Raw genomic sequence first — 20,213 nt, 5'->3', positions numbered from 1 at the left:
CACCCAACACTCATCTGTCAATCAACCCATTCATACTACCATGCAACCAACTAACTTATCTATACACATAAAATAACCATAAACACAAACAGAGGGGACTCAAAGAAACACACATCTCTGGGGGTGGGGGAAAACATACAAAGAGGGGAGGCAAAGTTTACTAAAATAGAAATATCTACTTAATTCAAAAATAGCAATCCCCTTCTATCTTCATCAAACCTGCTGGAACTCCTTAAGAATCTCCTCTGCCTTTTTTCCATGGTGTTATTCTAGCCACCACTAGATAAAAAAATCAGTGACAAAATGTTCAACCAACGGTTCTCCAGTTCTGTTATTCAGAATGTTGCTTCCAATACATTTTTAAAGCAACCCACATTTTAAAGTATTTCAATAGGTAGCTGTTTTCCTTTGCAAAGATACTCAATAGATTGTAATGTTAAATCTACTACAGGTTTCAAGCAGCTGTTAACTATTGTTTATACTGACTGAAACATGGAAGAAGGTTTTCCAAGTGTTGGCTTAGAATATACACAACCCCACATGGAAAAAGTCTTTGCAGATTTGGCCTTGAGGTATTAGGGAACACTGACATTCACTGGATGAGATACCATCTTCTACTGAAAACCACAGTAATAGTTATTTCTAAAAAGACTAAGAACATGATGAATCACAGTAACATCCATTAAAAACCGCAATTACCAATGTTGCCAGGAATTGCTCTTCGAAAGAGATGTCTTCTAAGGAAAAAGTGTATTATATTCAAGATGTGTTACATGTGATAATAATTTCAAATATTTATGAAAACAAAACATTTTCCTAATTTTTAATCAGTTCTAGGGCTGGCCCCACTAGTAAACAAAGTGAGGCAGGCATCTCAGACAGCAATTGTTTGGAGATAGCAAGCTAGGCTGTATCATTAAGTGTGGTGGAAGATGCTTCCATATTGCTATTTTATGAAGAAAGAATTAATTATCAGTCAAGTCATAATTTGCACATGAAATGGAAGGGTGTGTCTCCTTGTTCTTTGCCTCAGACAGCAAAATATCTTGGGCTCTGAATGATTCTCACATTAACAAATAAGAGCCAGAGTCCTTGACTGTCTGTGTAAATAATGCACAGCAGAGGGGAGTATTGGAGTGGGTTAGTGCTCTTACGCTCTTGCTATCCTTAAATAACAGATTTTTACTCTTGCGGACATTTGGGACTTGTGTATATAGCTCCAGCTTTCAGATTTTCAGCCATAGGAAACAGACACCAGCATCTGAACACACAGTTCCTCAGGTGACTAAAGCTGAGGGGGCAGGAGACAATGGCTCAAATCTGTTTCTTTACTATGCATGCAGAAGGCAAAAAGCACAACATTTAGTTGCTGCTAACTAGCATTTAAGGAGTTGCCACTGAATTTATGGGGGGGGGCACTTGCTGGCTTGACATGCACTTAATAGACCCAGCAGAAACAGTTAGAAGACACTGGAAGTTACACCATTATAACCTCTGTATGCATAACAAAGCAACAAGATTTAAGCCAATATCTTTACATATATAGCTTTGGCTATATTTGCACCACATTTACAAATGAGAAAATACCCACAATTACTTGGAAAACATATCAAACCAATCTACTGCAGATAGAGAGTCTCATCCTCACCTGCATCAGTTCCATCGGATTGAGTAAAATGGTCCAGCATGAAAGTGAAGAAGTTGGATAACTGGGTAAGGAAACACATCTGTTAGTTTAGCCTGAAATCCATTTCCAAGGCACCTGTAATGATACTGGTCAAAATTCCAAGCTCCATGATTATTGAGAGTGCTTATTTATGGGAGGAGGAGGGGGTTTTCAATATACATCAAGGCTACCCATTGTAAGCATGAAGAACTTCCTTCTATGTCTGAAGTAGCTTTTCACCATTTTGTTTTATGAGCAAGGAAGTCAGCTAACTAACTAACTAACTAACTAACTAACTAACTAACTAACTAACTAACTAACTAACTAACTAACTAACTAACTAACTAACTACCTTGCTCATAAAACAAAACAGTGAAAAGCTGTTTCAGACATAGATACCTTCACTATATCTGACTCCCACCTTCCTCTGCCTTCACATGCAGAGCAAAGCTGATAATTTAAGACATTTTTAAAAATCTATCCTTCAGCAAGCATAGCAACCAATATGTTTAGTGTTTAGTCTAATAAAACATTTTCAGTGCATTAAGACTACTTAAGCTGCATCCTGTTATCTTTTCTACAATGATTGCATCTTATACAGTTTCCAGAGAAACTCAAAGAACTAATTTGATCATAGGTAAAGGTAAAGGTAAAGGTTCCCCTTGACAATTTTTGTCCAGTCGTGTCCGACTCTAGGGGGCGGCGCTCATCTCGCTCTTCAAGCCATAGAGCCAGCGTTTGTCCGAAGACAATCTTTCCGTGGTCACATGGCCAGTGTGATTTAGACACGGAACGCTGTTTACCTTCCCACCGAGGTGGTCCCTATTTATCTACTCGCATTTGCATGCTTTCGAACCGCTAGGTTGGCGGGAGCTGGGACAAGCGACGGGTGCTCATTCCGTTGCGTGGATTCGATCTTACGACTGCCGGATCTTCTGACCCTGCAGCACAGGCTTCTGCGGTTTAGCCCACAGCGCCACCACGTCCCTCAATTTGATCATAGAGAATACATCAAATTTATTATGTAAAAGGTGTCCAAGTACAGAACAATGTGGGTTGAAGAGCACTCCTAAAGTTTAATATAGGACTTTTCTAGAAAACACAGTTGCCATCCTCATTTCCTTTTGCCAAGCGGTACTGGACAAGTACCAAGGGATGTGGTGGCTCTGCGGGTTAAACCGCAGAAGCATTTGTGCAGCAAGGTCGGAAGACCAGCAGGCGTAAGATCGAATCCACATGACTCCCATCGCTTGTCCCATCTCCTGCCAACCTAGCAGATCGAAAGCATGTACAAATGCAAGTAAATAGGTACCGCCACATTGGGAAGGTAACAATATTCTGTGTATAGTTGCGCTGGCCAAGTGACCACAGAAAAACTGTCTAGGGACAAATGCTGGCTCTATGGCTTGGAAACGGGGACAAGCACCACCCTCTAGAGTCAGACACGACTGACTAAATGTCAAGGGGAACCTTTACCTTTACCTTACCGGACAAGTATGAAATTTACTGAGATCTACACATACACTCACCCCCCCCCCTTTGTCTTCTTTTTCAGAAAGATACTTCTTTTTAAGATATCTCATTATCTGGATCCTATAGTAAAACAATTTTTCACCCTTAATCAGTTTCAGAAAATGGCTTGGTAGTCAGTAAATGGCAAGGTCCGGTCCTACCATTAGACAGAGTAAACCAGCTGCTTCAGGCAGCAGATTTGAGATTTTATGAAAAGACTATCTTTTATTTTATTACAGTGTCTCTTCTGTCAGGGAGGGAGGGAGAGGGGCTGATGGGATTTTCCCTTTCAGGTCCCAGAATTAATTGAGAGGCACTGGACACTATGCGTATACATCTTCACTCAAGTAGCAATGGGTCATCTGCTGCTTCACTTCAGTTAGCAATATATCCACCTCAGGTAGCAAAACTTAAAATATCGTCCATGAAAATGAATGAGTACACACTAGCTGTGTATTTCCTGTGAAGTATATAATCTGAAAACTCAGCCTGTTCTATGTGAATAGCTGTTTATTGTCAAAGAAATTCAACAGAGCACAAACCTGAAGCTGTGACTGTTCCTCTGCATATTCAATTGACTGAAATATACTTAGAGCATATCGCCGCCTCATCTCCATCCGGGCCGTATAAGACCGATACCACCTTTGAATGAGGATAGCTGCTTTAATAGCTGCAAACACAAAGCAGCAGGAAAGAAAAGTGTTACTTTATACAACTAATGCAGGACTTTGAATGGAGGCAATTATGCTTTCTTAAGTGAGGTTTCCTTATTTATTTATTTATTTATTTATTTATTTATTTATTTATTTATTTATTTATTTATTTATTTATCTATCTATTTATCTATCTATTTATCTATCTATCTATCTATCTATCTATCTATCTATTTATTTATTTATATACCACCCATCTAGAATGTGTCTACTCTGGGCGGTTTACATATAATATAAAATGTAATGTAATAAACGTATAAATGTAATAATGTTTATACAGACAGAAGAAATATAAGTTAACAATGTCTCCAGCATTAATCACACAACACTGCAAAGCTTCAGGCCCAAAGAAGTTTAATGAACCTAGAGTGTGAGTTGTAGATAAATGTACTCATGTAGAAATGTGTTCTCTTCTTTCAAAGGACAAAAGGCAGGCCATAAAAGACCACTTATTTGGCATTTTTGTGGCTTCCAGCACAATATGATACATCTTCAGGAAAGACATCACCACTATAACAGACCTCTTTTTTTAAAACAACAACAACAACACCATGACAGCAATCCTGTTGCATAGGCTTTGATTTTCTGAGGAAAACAAGTCCTCCATCTTAACACAGCTGAGGTGGCATTAAGATGAGGAAGGGACTGCTGTCTTAGAAGTGAATAAACGCATCAGAGAGTCTTAGGGTACACCCACACAATCCTATCACAAGTAATCTAGGAGTAAGTACTTGTCTCTCTAAAGCTGCAAAGGCAAGAAATATGCTCATACAACTGTCATAGACTTGTATTGTGTCCTATCTATTTAAGAGACAAGGTTAGAGGGCCTCGGTGCTATCAGGCTTATGCAGAAGGGTAGGAGTAAGTGGTTTAAATCCAATTGCTAGTTCCCCACTGGAGTAAGGCTCCAGGATCAGTTGGTGAATGGTGAGTTAACACTTATGTACATCCCTTTACTTCAGTGCACCTACTCTGGTTGAGACAACCAATTGGATGCTGTTGTGGTGACACTTGAGGCCTGTATAACTTCCTCAAGATTCCAGGACAATCCTGGGCCTATCAGTTAAATTTCTTTATTGATAGACAACATAAAGTCTGAAGTCAGATATTACTCTGTGACCAATTAGATTTTAATTAAGGAGTAAAATACAGTGGTGCCCTACTAGACGATGTTAATTCATTCCACTGAAATTGCTGTTTAGCAAAAACATCGTCTAGCAAAAAGCCTTTTCCCATTGGAATGCATTGAAACCCATATAATGCGTTCCAATGGGGAAAACACCTCATCGTCCTGCGAAGATCGCCCATAGGGAAGCCGCATTGTGAACTGCCGATCAGCTGTTCTAAATTGCTGTCTTGTGAAAAACGGGCCCGAAAACATCCGTTTTGCGAAGATCGCCCCTAGGGAAGCCATTTTGTGAACCATCAATCAGCTGTTCTAAATCGCTATCTTGCGAAAAAGCCGTCCCTGAAGCACGGACCAAATTGCCGTCAGTGTAATTCCCCCATAGGAATCACTGTTTTGTGAAGCAAAACAGTGGTCGCAAAACATCGTCATCATGCGGATTCATCGTTCTGAGAGGTAATCGTTTTGTGAGGTACCACTGTACAGGTATTTGCGTGTCATGCTGTTTCTCACATTCAGAAATTTGGATACAAAGTTTTGAACACAGTTTCCAAGACACAGCTGCTCTTCAGCACCTTCATATGTGTCTCAATACGTGTCTCGAACCACCACTGTTGCTGCGTCAAGCATTCTGAAGAAAATACATTCTAAATTAATCAAATAAACATTGCCTGAAGTATGATTTACTAACAAGGGGAGTGGACTGTTATTTTTCAGCAGACACATCATTCCAAAACATCAGAGTATACAAAACTGTTAAAGTATGACTTATGAGATTTTTTTTACAGATACATATTTTGAGTTTTTTTAAATCTTAAAATGAGCAATCTATAAATAAGCAGCAATAATATTTTAATGAGTGCTGCTAATTTACATTGGTGAGGAACCAGTGAATATGTTGCAGTAAAACTCAGACTCAAACCAAAGAACCTGCTAAAACAGTTATTTTGTGGACCAGTACAGAGTGCTGAGCTCTACATATATCCTTTGTTATTAAACAAGTAGTAACCTGCTTTGAAGATGGTAGCCATGGCAGACAGGTGCGTTTCCCTGGAACATCACCCTTGTCATAGCTCCTGATTTCATTATTCCAATTCCCATTCAAGTAGAAATGCTGTTGATTGTTAATAAAGTTAATTGACACTTGAGAGACCTAGGTCAATGACACCTATCAATATCACTCCCGAGAGGAACAGTCACTATTTCCATAATCTGTTTGCTATACCAGAAGCACAAAATTGAAATTTCAAATAAGATATAGGGAAAATGTTTTGAAAGGCCTTGATGAATTACAACAGAATTAATCTAAATAGCTGAATCTGAGTTGACTTCTATGGGTGTTGCCACAGACATATAATAGGTGGGGGAAATTGAACTCTGACATTCACTGCTCTAATTAGTTTGTCTTTCCCCAGATTGGTCACCAAGACATCTGTGTTCCTTTCTCACCTCAGCTCACCTCTGGTTGATTGCCCTGTGTGCTCAGAATGTGAATTCATCGGCACATACCCTGTAACATATGCACCACACTGAAATCTTTCTACAAGGAGCCATTTGCATTTCTACACACAATAAAAATGCATCTCTCCTGATCAGTTCTAGAAGCATTGCTATTCTGGTCAAGAATTGTTTCATTAGGGGCTATATGGACAATAAAAGAAAATTAGAGAAGTGGGATTTTGGATGACTTTCAAAGGAGAAAACTTAAGGAAATGTCATTTAAGGTCCTGTTTAACATTTTCTTTTGGTGCTCTTGCAAGAGGCAGCAGGACTCCTTGGTGCAAAATGTCTCAGAGTGTCTCATTCTCTGAAACTGGCTAATGCTTTTTAATTATCTACTTGTACCCAAACATCATTTCTGATCTCCCTAATAAGAATCTGGCTGATTTGCATAATGTAGGCAGACCTAGAGATATATTGTGGAAGCCTGTAGAATCCATGATGATAGATGCATGCCTCCATTCTGGTTGGTCTTGACTAAGAAATATTTCAATATATAATGCATAATTATGACACCATAGAAGGGCAAGTTCAGAGAAAGATTTTACCTTTTTCTGATTTGTTCATTTGGTTCTTCGTACTAGATGTGCCACATCCCATGACTTCCGTAGAGACTGGACACCTGACTCAAATTGTCCTTACAGGTTTCTTTCAACCAGTAGTATTACCGAAACCATATTCTCTTTATATTCATCTCAATATACCACAATTCCACGAAGGACCACTCCTCCCATTAGCCCTATTGAAAGATAAGAGAATGTGGCAAAAGAGATAGCATATAATTGGCCATCATGCAGCAGTGCAGCAGAAATACCAATGCAGATTATCCATGCATTAATGAAGGCATCAAGGAACACATCTGCTTTTGTCAGTAATCTGCACTATTATCCCATAACTTATTCTCTTCACATTCGTTGCAGAACTAGAGTCAGGGTAAGAAACAAATTACATGGTCACCTAATTTAGAGGTGTGATGCCATTCTGTGTACAGGACAGGTTATTTTCTTAAAGGCTATGTATGTTATGTTCCACAAAACTGTTGAAATACCAAAGGTAGATTTCAGGGGGAACACTAATGAAGAGGTAGACCACTTCCAGAATTAAATATAGGAGGGTTTTTAGTGCTTTATTGTGCTTAAACTGGTATTAAATAAGGGTGCCACATGGCCCAGTGGTATGTTGACATGGTAACTGGAACCATTAAATACATATAGTTACTCCTTTTGCTGGTGTGACACAGAAACTCAACTAATTATGTTAATGTTAGGTTTTGTTGCTCTTCTCAGATTTAAATCTCTGTGAAGTGTGTATACTGCTACTGTACCATAAAGCTAAAAGTAGTGCCTACAATATTAGCAATAAAAATTAATAGATCAACTAATACTGATAATCCATCTGAAGAGTAAATTACATTGAGTGTAAATTTCAGTGGCAAATCACTACCACTTATGAAATTGACATTTGCATTTTTATCACACACCAAATGCAAATGCCAACTTTGGAAATAGTAGCAATTTGCTACTGAGATTTATATCAATAGATTTACCCTTGCAGCCATAAATAATAGGATTTTGGTCATTTATTTAAATAAATTGCATCTGGTCCTTCAAGGCCTAATGTTCTTGTCCATTTATAATAATAAAATAGTTTTTAACCTATAATGCAGCATGGGAAGGCAAAACCAGAACTTGGAAATGGCAATTATTTTGTATTATAGCTCCTTGAATCTTATCAGCCAGCACCAGAGATTCTGGGAGTAATGTTCAAAATGTGAAATTTTCAACTCTCATAAAGCATTATCAGCAGAAAACTAATACAAACAACATTCAAAAATAGCTAAAAAATAAAATGCAGTTTGCCTGCTGGATAGCTCAGTGATCTATGAGGAGTAAAAGGTAGGGAGTTTGATTTCCCACTATGCCTCTTGATGATCAGAGTAAGCACACTGATAATTACCTTTTCTGTGACAACACTTTCTATAATAGTCTTATCTTTAGTTCCATCAAAAATCAATCAAATCCATTAAAACTGGTGTTAATATTCAATTTGCTAAATATTTCTCCTACATAACCCAATTTTCCTGTCCTGAAAGCTTTCTCAGCATCACAGCATTAATACAGCTTTCCCACCCCTCCAAACTTGGTGTGTCAGCAGGCTTGAAAAAAATCTGAGGGGGGCACAAAACTGAGATTTTCATAAATCAATGACATAATGTGTTTTCACTGCAAACAAATTAGTGTGATAGCATTAGAATTTCTTTTCTTAAAACTCCCTATTTTGGTTAAAAGTATTTTTGTTACATTTGTATTAATTTTTAATTATAGGTGGTAAGGTATGAAGGTTTCACAGAATCAAAAAGAGGGCCTGATGCTGAACATTTGGCATCTGCTGGTATAGGCTGTCTGTCCAAACAAGCTTTATACAGTTTAACTCAACTGAGCTGTTGAAAAAAATCTTAAAAATACACAATCATTTATCCATCAAATTGTGAAGATTTAGCAGACTTCAGAATTCTAATTATATCTTTTGGCCCAGGATTTCTGAGGACCACTTTTCCCTGTGTTAACCTTCCTGCATTGAACATGTAAACTGAAATTTCACTCTGGGTGCACCCCACATGGTGTGTTACCCCAAATATGGGATGATTTTCCCAAGCATCTGGAAAAGAAACACTTGTATTGGTTAATAAAACACACTAGGTATTATTAAGGTATATACAATATGTGGGAGCCTTTGTTCTTGGAAAATGTGGAGTGTGGCTCTTGGTCATATTCCAACAGAGACATAGATGTGTCCATGCTAATTGAAGTAAGTGGTTTAAATATCTATATCCTTGGGTCAGATGTTCTCCTGTGTATTTACAGATGTTACCAAGTAGAAAAGTTATTATCAAACACAATAGAGTGAAGCGATATCAGAGATGGGATCATTGTTACTATTCTATTTCAGTAAAGTCAAGGTGTCTGAAACCAGTAGGCATACCTGTTACCACTATGCTTCCTACCTTCCCTCCACAAAGATAGGAAAAGGAAGCCACTATTGAGTACTCTATACGTACTTGGATAACCCTCGAAAGGGTCACGATGTGTCAGAAAAGACCAGATGGCACATAATTATTTTTATTAATTATTACAAATGTAAAACATATGGGCATACTTAAATTCATTTAAATCATTGAACAAGTCTTAAAATCATATAATCCTGAAGTTGTAACCCTCTATGGCCCTCTCAGTATGTACAGCAGGTATCAACATTTCATGTCTTGGAGCCAAGGCTCTGATGAAGAGACATTCTTAAGTATTACTATTGATTCATTTGCACAATCTGAATTTTAACTGCTTTTAAAATATATATAGTATCACTCAATAACTAAGGCTTTGAAGCTCAGATCATAACAAACTTTGGAGCTGTAGTTGTGAAACTATATCTTCAAATGAACATTTCAAACCACAAGATTTTGTTTTTACTTCTACCACTGATTATCAGCTACAGTACTTGAGATATTATTATGCCCTCTCATGATTCTAAAGTACGCATATAGGAAATTTAAATTCCAATTAAGTCTGTACTAATAAGAATTCATAATCATTACTCTCAGACGTAACTTCGTCCTTCCATTTCAAATAGCCCCTAAAATTACCATAAGTGAATAATTTTTACAATTACAATGAGATCTAAAACACAACAACAAAAAGTATATACTGCTGTACAATAAACAAGAATTCAAGTTGTGTTCCAGAAACATTGCTATCATATTATAGGCAAAACCAAACTGTATGACTGGCATACATGCATATCACTTGATTAAATAAAAATAATAAATAAGAATACTTGTGGCTGAGTGAATGTAGATGCCAAAAATAACATGAAGATTTACATTTCCTTGGGTGTCACCAGAAGACTGCTTGAAAACTTACCTACACTGGTGTGAATGTGCCCTATGGAGGTAGGGTAAAAAGAGGAGGAGGCTGTCTCAGTATGGCATGGGCTATGAGCACTGATTTGTAGCAGCCCATTTTAACTCTTCTGGATTTTAAAGGTGGATGCAGTGCTGAAAGAAAAGAGGAAATAATGCATAGGGTGAGGCATCATTGGTTAAGACCATAGGAGAGGCAGCACTGGTATAATTTAGTAGGTGTGATCAAAACTGGGTTTTCTTAAATTCCTTTTAAGTTGGTACCTGAGGAATCTATTTGCAAGAGGAAATGGTTTGGGAGAATTGGGGATAGGGAAGGAATTTTTTGGAAGGGAAATAATATTTGGTTGGAGAATCTGGGAGAGAAATAAGGCTGTGAAGCAAGAAAATAGCAAGAAGCTGCAATCCTGTAACTGCCTTGTTTAGCAGAAAACCCAGGTGAATACTATATGACTTACTGAGTCATGAAAAACTGATGCTTTTATTTTACTGGTATATAGTATAAGAACAATTAAACTACTGTACTTGAAAAACAGCCAATCAGATGTCTCTGCGGCTGATAGCCATGACATTTCTCTACTTGTATCCTTTGCAGAATTCAAAGATATACTGCCTCTAAACATGCACTCTAATATTATGGTGGATAGAAGGGCTTTCTATAGGCAAAGCTGGGATGAAGCATGCAGGAAGAGTTAAAGTGCACTTGGGAGTGGCATTGCAAAAGAACCAAATGGCTTGTCTAGAATAATTTTGAATGTTGCTGTTTGTATTAAGACTTTTAAGTTGCATTCCACAAAACAGCTGTAAAATCTGCAAATTTTCAATTCCTCACTCCTGAATTATCTTCACAGGATTCATCATATCTGTGTCTATGTAAATACTTGCAGTGCAGAAAATATTCAAGTTCTAGTCAAAGTTGAAACCCAATAATTTTTATTTTAGATATGGAAAACCTACAGTTGTGTATAGGTGTGGAGGAACAAACCAAAGAAAAGCTAAGTCAAAAATAAAAACAGATGAGGCATAAAGCTGGAAGCATGGCATTCAATTTATAGTTATGCTGAGGAATAGCTACTCATGTCCAATCCTATCGTAATATAGGATTAAAGGAATAGACAATAGTGGTTATTAGAGAACGGCTAACAATTAATTAATTTCTGAAGTAGCAGTGATTTTTCCCCTATAGAAAAACTAGACAGAAGAATTCTGTGGAATTTTATGGGGTTTTTCACTGTTGTTTTGATGATGCAAGCACAAAATTAGATTAACACGCATTACATGAACAATGTTCAAACGTCAATAAGGCTCTTTCAGGAAATACTGTACATGAATTGATTCAGCACCTCACCAAAGTGTATGTGTGTGTATGTGTATGTATTCTAGTTACATGCCAGAATAAAATGATAGACTGAACAATGGCAATAAACTATGGTTAATAAGTAGTGCTTAACTCTGCAATGCTATAATTAACATTAAAATAAATATATAAAGGGTTTCTGCTTTATATCTGTCTAAACACTATAGATATATATATACTTAGAAATAAATATTTTTTTAAAACAATGGGATTTCCTTCAAAAGAAACATATTTAGGATCACAGCCTTTGTTACATCATGCAGTCTGACAACTGACATTAATTTGATTTTTAAAGAATTAGTAACTGGAACGTATCTATGAAAATAGAAGACCACAAAGAAATTACCTGCTTTCTTCCACTGTATCAGCAAAGAGGTTTGTTGCAAGTATTGTAAACATGCTTTCTTCTTCAGCAGAGTGGACAGAACACAACACGAAAGCAATAGACACTCCAGCTGTCTCCAGAGCGGTCACTTTTGTGCCTGCCTTACTTTTATGTAGGCAAAACATTCCCGAGACATCCTTTTTCAGCAATGGTGGATTGCAAACAGCTCCTTTCCTTCATCCAACCTGAAATAAGAGCTCTGTATTACAGATACAACAGCAGGGTAGGCAGACAGGCAGAATGATGTATTGGATCTTTGTTGTTTACCGCACTCTCCGGATCTGTAACTGAACCTATCTGCCTTGTATCAGAGAGAGCTGTGGGGTCTCTTTTCCTCAACAACACCCATTGCAGTAATGATGAAGCACAAACTGGCATTTAGCCATAGTACAGAAGCTAAAATGTGATGTGAAGCTTAAGTATGGGAAGAGAGACTAAAATTTGGAAAGGAGCAAAACAGAGACAGAAATGCTGCTTCCACAGCAGTAATCATGTCTGTTGAAGCAAAGACAAGAAAGAGGATGGGGGCATCTTGCAGATTAATGAATTTATTACTTGTATGGACTAATGTCCACTTCATTAGATGTATGCAGTATTATCCTGAACTATAAGTATACGCAAGGTAGAAGTAAGCAGTGAGTTCAGTGGAAAATGAAATGCAGAATATGGGGTCCAGATACAATGGAAGTTTAGTCTACTTTCTGAAGCAGTGTAACTCTGAGTACCAAGTACTGAGGATAAACAATAGTCAACAGAGGAATCCTTGTCATCTTCATGATCATTTCTTCCCTGTGGTTTTCCAAGGAGCATTTGGCTGTTAGAAACATGGTATTGGAACAAATGAGCTTTGATGACAACTTCTTATTTAGTAGACAGTAAAATACTGTTATATCATAAGGACTTTAGTTCTCAAAAAACATTCCTTTCTTTATTCGTATATGGTGTTGCACAAATGTATCAGCAAAATAATGCCTAAAGATAACATACAGTTTACACAACTGTGACATTGGCATGAACCCTTGGATCTAATCTAGCAAGTTCTCCTAGATCAAATATCTCTTTGGTTGTCTGGACTAATAGATACTTTGTACCTCTGCCTTTATTGGAGGACTACCTACAATAATGGGAACAAAAAAGAGGTGAAGACTCTAGCTACATCTCAAATTGCCTACAAACAGGATCATGATAACAAGCAACCTGAGGAAACAGGTGTGAATTCAATTTAACCTTCTTGTATTTTTTTATCTAAGAAATCAATTCGCACAAACATCACAATCAGCACATCTTTATACTGAATGAAAATTCTATGCCTTTAACACCTGTGTTTCAGGCACTGCTTTATGTACAGTTGCAAAATTAGAATGTATGTCCTCTTTTCCTCCCTTGTTTGAATATTTGTATCTTCCTTTTGGGTAATGTATAAGAAGCCAAACTAACGTGTGATCATCAATGTTTCTGCTGCCTTCAGGCATCTGAGGCCCTCTGTGTGTGTGTGTGTGTGTGTGTGTGTGTGTGTGTGTGTGTGTGTGTGTGTGTGTGTGTGTGTGTGTGTTAATTCTCCCAGCACATACTATTGCTTTAATAGCTGTACAGTACGTACATATATACATATACAATTTTTTTCACATGAGCATGGTGATAATTCAGAGTTTATTCTGAGAACAGAAACAATCACCATGTGTTTATGAACTGAGCAGGCAGGCAGAATTTAATGTATCAAATATGGTCCTGTATTTTACAGTAAGGTACAAAGAAAGTAATTAATGGTTATTCTACTCTCGGTGAGCAGTGACAGCCCTCTGCTGACAGAACACTATACTCTGCTTTGTAGGTAAATTATTGCAAAAGAGGATCTCACATTGTGCTCTCTAGTACATGTTTATTTAAAAAAAATGTAGTAAGTGCAAATTTTTGGGGGAAAAGCTGTAGAGGTACTGATTTTAGGTTAATTAACATCTAAAAATTCAATTTAATTTTTTAAAATTCATCAACTGGACTATTTCATAGTTGGAGTTAAAAAGAATTAAGAGGTCTCCCTGATCTAATTTGTACTCCCTAAACTGTAGGGAGCAGTACTTGTACGATACATTTCCCTATGGCATTAACATATTGTTCAGTAAGAAAATCCCTTCAATTTAAAAATAAAAGCAGTTCATAATAATTTTAATTAGGAGAATGGCCTGGTAAATTCCATCTTGTAAGCGGCAGCACAAGCCATGTATATTTCATTCCAGATCAGAGTATTTTCTCTTTTCAAATTTATTTGTAGCAGACAAGCAATTTTAATAGTAACAGTATTTAAAGATAGGCACAAGTACAGCCTGTGTGTGTTATTGATGTTTATATACTGTACTTCTTAATTGACATGAGTGCGAAGGCATCAAGTACCCCCTCCCCTTCTCAGCATCTTCCATGACCTGATGGCTTGAACTCCCTTAATAATTGAAGGGGCTGCATTATCTTTTTATTGGTTTCCTAGTTTTAAAGAAGAGGCCTGCTTATTAGTAGTAACTGCTTGTGCCTAAGCCTACCCTAAAAAAACCAGAGCGTTCACTGAAGTACTAGAAAGTTTGGGCCTGTGATTCATTAATTGGGTACACTTAGGTTGCTGTGGGGCTTTGCTGTGAAAGTGGGCCTCACACCTTGCTTTATGCCTCATGCCTCACAATATGTTTCATGCTTTGTTTCACACTGTGCTTTATGCTTTTTCCTTTTAGATTGTCCTCCTTTAGTCCTAAATGTGTATTTCAGGGAGGCTCCGTACATTTCTACACTTCATTATTTTCTGCTGGTTGTACTTTTACCCAAATGTTATTCTGTTTTTCTGTAAATTCTTTCCTGTTTCCTTATCCTTTATAAATACATCTCCCTCTCCCCAGGTTCTCTGTATGCACTTTATTTCAAACAGTGTTCATGTTAATGGTTCAGTATTATTGTTCATTTCTACCGTTTAATAGTCTGTTTCACTCCTACTGTGCAATGGTTTGGGCTGAAGGCTTCGGAAACAAAGGATACAGATTTGGCTCTTGTTTTCCTGGACTTATTCAGCTTAATTATGTGGGCCAAGGTACTGATGCTTGGACCTCTGCTGCTCTCCATCATCTGCCATCCCTTGGGTGGTCATGAAGAGAAATCTAGCTAGTTTGCTAATCTGTGTGCACCATTGCTCAAAAATAAGCCACAGGTTAAGTAACCACAAGATTTTTGTGGTCCATGTCCTGTTGTGAAGTGGGGCCAGGGATCTGTGACTTTATGAGTATCAGTGATTATCACATCCTCTGATCCCTTCCTTGGGGTTTCCTGTTCTCTCTGAGTTTAGCTGCAGTCCTCACAGTATCTGGGAAATAAATGGATTTTCTCTGGAACAGTATATTATTGAAAAAATTACTTTATTATGGTGCAAAGGATTTGGGAGTACTGTAGTTTGGCCTTGAAAGAGGCAATTCAGAGGCATTAGGTTTACAGAAAACTTGTTCCTCATTTGTTGCTAAGGTTTGATAAAGATTTCTGCATTTTTAAAAAACTGGGTGGATGGCTATGGGGACTGTTGTGATAAGCACCTGTACCTTTAATTTACTACTATAGGTTTGTTCAAGTATTTGACAAGTTATTGGCATGTCCCCTCGGCAGATTTCTGACAATCAGAAATTTCCTCCCTCCCACTGTCTTTTTCAGATGGAGAAGGCTTCTAGCCCTCATAGTTGAGTAAGCATTTCTGAAAATGGAACAAGAAAATTTCCACTGCAGTCCTTCTCCAGCATTTTCTTGCCCTTGCCTGTGGAATATGCATACAACTTAGTCTGCCTCTAGACACAAATACCGAGCCCACATCCAAGGACCTGAAAGTGCATAGCCCTTCGTGTACACTGCTGCAGAATCTCTTGCCACCCACGCCATGGCTGTGGCTTTTAGTTTTCTGGGCTGTATTTCAGTTGCTGATGGTTGTGGGAAAACAGCCTAAGTCCCCAATTCACTTCAGAAAAAATCTTGGGATTTTATTTTCCTGACACTGCATTACTATATGCCCCTGGACTTTTATTTTCCATTTTATGATATACAAGATGACCTTTTAAGTTAAAACATACCTATCTTAATTCTGCCAGGATGCTATTTGTGTTCACTTTTCCTGGAAAGGGTGGGATGCTGCCTTTAAAAAAAAAAAACATGCTGAAATTATTGGATTGATGATTATTGGTGGAGGTACATCCCATTATCTTTCCTATTTGATGTTCGTAGCTATGAAACAATAATACTTTTATTCCATATTGAACTTGAAATAAATAAGTTTTGTACTTTAGCTGCAAAAGCAGGAGGACCTTTTCGTGCCTGTGTTTTTATCAAACGTCAAGTCGGATACACACACCCGCGCTTTGGACGATATATATACTGTATATATATAACGTGAACGTATGTGCAAAGCTGCCCATTGGAATAAAACAGACTCAATAACATTTTATTAAAAGCTAGCTCTGGAGCCTCTACCTTTAAAAGCAAACTCCTCGGGAAAGTGTTACGTCAAAACTAATAAATTCTTGATGAGGTGGAAATGTCTTCATCCCAGCCTTTTTTTACAGCTTAGTTTAGCCAGAGACTCCGTTTGTGCTGAAAGTGGGCGGAACATCAAGGACCCTGTAGAAAAAAAGAAGCGTCAAAGTGGGAAGCACTTCGGCATAACAGAAGGAGGCTGGCTGGAAAGGCTGTTGCCGCAGCGGTTCCATAGTGTAGTGGTTATCACGTCTGCTTTACACGCAGAAGGTCCTGGGTTCGAGCCCCAGTGGAACCACTTAAATTTTTGCCTTTCTTCGGCCATTTTCACATGTTTGTCTGCCAACTGTTTCTGATCACGAGGAGCCCTGCAGGTGAAGAAATTCTAGCTCATTCTCCCTATCCGCTTGCAGTTAATTAATTAAAAGTGATGTTGATACTACATAATAAATGAAGCTAATACTTTATGTAGCAGAAAATTGAATAGTGACAGCTCTGCCCATTGGAATAAAACTGCTTTTTAACACCGCAGGACTTGTGTTTATTATGTGGATACAATCCCAACATGTTGGTGTTTGTGACGGGCCACCCTTGGTAAGGCTAGAATTAACTGTTTCGCCTTTAAACTGCTGCTGAACTTCGCCGTTTCGTTTATTTGGGATCGCACAGCTCTGAAAGTACTGTACTGTACACCTTCAAAGGCGGGCTGAAACTTATAAATAAATCAGGTTGAAGACCACGCACATGCTCAGAGGCACAACTGCCTCTGCTTCACCAGGGCGAGAGGCAGGATAGCTAGGTTGCGGTAGGTGTGGGGCGCTGAGACCTCTTCCTGACCCAAATGCTCGATTCGCCGCCGCCTGCTTGTGAGGAAAAAGCGCCTTCAGCCCCGAGGAGACAAAGCAGGCGACCGTTTGACACCGAGCCCTCCGCGTGGCTTCTCTAAACCGTTGTGCCCCGCCCCCAACCGAAGGCCCGCCATGGGAAAGGCGGAGGATCTAGGGATGGGCGCGAGGGATTTCTGAGAGGATTTAAGACTCTCTCTCGCCCACCATTGAGGTTTACCTCTCTGAGCCGAAGACGCTTAAATGCATTGCTCTGGTAACGTGCGAATTGAAATCAAGACCAGCCTTTATGCGGCTCCCACCCATTATATATATATTATTACGTTATATTATATTAGCTTTTGGGGTCGTATAATAGCATTTGCGGGTGGCTAGACCTTGCGCATGTCGTGTGAGCTTTCCACAAAGGAGATCCTGAGAGGCGTAATGAAGTGGGCACAGCCTAGCGCAGGCCTACCAGGAGACACCCTCCACCCCCGCCCCGGCTCTTTCTGGGCACGTTTTCCTCCCGGGTTGCCAAGGAAATGGTGCTATAAAGAAACACGGGCGCGCAACGCCAACAAGGAGGGAGCCGCGAAGGGCGGGACGGGCTTTCCCCGACCTGCTGCAGGTTCGGCGCTAATAGCCTTGCTGCTCCTGCCCCGCCGCCTCCCCCCTCGCTCTCCGGCTCTGCACGGGAGAAAACGCAGGCGAGCCGCCAGCAAAAGCTCGCTGAAATAGGGGGAGGGAGTGGCTCACGGGCTCGGGTGGCGTGCTTTCCTTGGAGGGGAACCCACGCGTGTGCAGCGTGGGCCTCTGCCGATCACGCTCTGTTTTAGTTAAAGAAAAAAGTCCCCTTTATTATTCCCCCCACGCACCTAGAGAAAGAGGGGGAGGGCGGGAGCGGAGTTCAATCGATCGATCAGTTCGATCGACCAGGACGATCTGTTCTGATAGGCAGAGCTCTGCATTGTGAAATACACGAGGCCCTTCTGTGCAGCGGGCACGGATGCACACTTGCAACGGGGAAAGCCAGCCGTTTCACACAAAGGGACTTGTCGCCGACCAAACAGGGAGTGCTAAACCGCCAGCCTCCCATAGGTGGGCCTTTGCTGGAACAAACACAGGCCTAATCCGGCTCCTACTGTTTTAGGATCTCTTTGCCCGCATGCATTTGATCCTTGTTACCTTTTAATCACGTTTTGCTCTTAATGTTCGTGGTACCTGCTACAGCCCTACCTACCTGTATGAATCTGAGGTGACTAAAACATTGGTTTTACCGTAGGACAACTCCATTCTGAATATTGTGATGCTAGAGAAAGTGGCATGACTGTTGTGTAATAAAATCTCTCTAGGTGCCATCTCTGTTGCTGAGGTTGGCTACTGCCCAGGCATTTCTCCACCTATGTCTTGTGTGGATTAGGCGTTTTCCATTAAGGCCCAGGCAATCTTTTCAGTTACACATCAAAGAAATTTGTCTTCTACCTTTTCCACATCTACCATCTACTGGGCCAACCGTGAACAGGACAGTGGACTTCCACTCTTTGATTTGGTTTAATAAGGTCTCTATGTTCTCTGTGAAGGGGATACTGTTTGTAGGAGCCTGAAGGTGGAGTCTTCCTGTGTCAAATACAGTGGTGCCCCACTTGACGACGATAATCCATTCTGTTAAAATCGCTGTTAAGCGATATCGTCAAGTGAAAGTAAAAAACCCATTGGAATGCATTAAAAACTGGTTAATGTTCCAGTGGGCAAAATACCTCATCGTAAAGTGAAGATCCTCCATAGGGGAAGCCATTTTCGATAGCTGTCTTTCGGAAATAGGTCCGAAAACAGCGGGCGGCCATTTTGAAAACCCGATGATCAGCTGTTTTTGAGCCTCGTGAAGCGAAAAATCGGTTCCCAAAGCAGGGACTGATTCAAAGTAAAGCAAAAAACAACATTGAATTGTTGTTTTGCGATCGCTATAGCGATTGCAAAAAACTAATCGTAAAACGATTTCATCATCTATTAATCTAGTATAATCTAGTAACCCACCCCTGCCCATACTCAGATGTGTGTGATGTACTTGTAAACACTATCATAGTTATATGCTGAAAGAAAGAAAGAAAGAAAGAAAGAAAGAAAGAAAGAAAGAAAGAAAGAAAGAAAGAAAGAAAGAAAGAAAGAAAGAAAAGAAAAGAAAAGAAAAGAAAGAAAGGGAATTGACAGAGGAAATTTGTGTGAAGGAAATTTTTGTTCAACTGGGACTACATATGGAAAAAATGTGGTTATACCAACAACTGAGTGAGGCTTTCAAACAAAAAGGTAGCAGGCTATGCCATGGTTTCAGAATCGGGAACCATAACCAATTAATCCAAATCTGTGTGCTCAAAAACTACATTATAATCATAATCACTTTCTTATAATTGGACGATTAATTACTATTCAGTTTTTAATTTATTATCACATGACTCCATTTGTTCAGGGAGTATTATTTTCAATTTCTGTGTATTTTTAGCAGAACAGTGTTAAGGAAAATATTAAAAGTGGAAGAACGAATAAAATGGTGGACTTCTATATACGAACATGTCCTGTTTCTTTATGCTGAGATTACTTTTAAAGCCATTACCCTTGGCATTTCCTTCAAAACTCAACTGAGCTTACTATCATATAGTAAATGCATGGCTGCCTTGGGTAAACCCTTAAGAGCTAAAGAGAGTAAGGAGCTTAATGAGCCTGTGCTTACG

The 20,213-nt window shown here is 39.0% G+C and overlaps 1 protein-coding gene and 1 non-coding gene across 3 annotated transcripts in view; one reads left to right on the top strand and one right to left on the bottom strand.

Moving 5' to 3' along the window:
• The window catches only part of PPEF1 (protein phosphatase with EF-hand domain 1), a 42,934-nt gene extending 30,241 nt beyond the window's left edge, over nucleotides 1-12,693 (bottom strand). Inside the window, exons 1-5 of one of the 2 annotated variants that reach the window (XM_020789116.3) lie at nucleotides 12,137-12,675; nucleotides 10,435-10,568; nucleotides 7,066-7,256; nucleotides 3,721-3,848; nucleotides 1,649-1,709 (exon numbers count right to left, since the gene is read on the bottom strand). In XM_020789116.3, coding sequence (XP_020644775.3) covers nucleotides 1,649-1,709; nucleotides 3,721-3,848; nucleotides 7,066-7,117 — 241 coding nt within the window. In that variant the 5' untranslated portion in view covers nucleotides 7,118-7,256; nucleotides 10,435-10,568; nucleotides 12,137-12,675. Of the gene's footprint in view, nucleotides 1-1,648; nucleotides 1,710-3,720; nucleotides 3,849-7,065; nucleotides 7,257-10,434; nucleotides 10,569-12,136 lie in introns of both variants that reach the window. The other variant, XM_078390418.1, reaches the window with a different exon arrangement.
• Nucleotides 12,694-16,885: 4,192 nt separating this feature from the next.
• TRNAV-UAC (transfer RNA valine (anticodon UAC)) lies at nucleotides 16,886-16,958 on the top strand. Its single transcript has one exon. It is a non-coding gene; the product is annotated as a tRNA-Val (tRNA).
• Nucleotides 16,959-20,213: the final 3,255 nt, after the last annotated feature.

Source organism: Pogona vitticeps, chromosome 3, assembly GCF_051106095.1.
Source record: "Pogona vitticeps strain Pit_001003342236 chromosome 3, PviZW2.1, whole genome shotgun sequence".
Taxonomy (NCBI): Eukaryota; Metazoa; Chordata; class Lepidosauria; order Squamata; family Agamidae; genus Pogona; species Pogona vitticeps.
The sequence above is the reverse complement of the archived record's forward strand: the minus strand, read 5'-3'. Positions and strand labels throughout refer to the sequence as shown.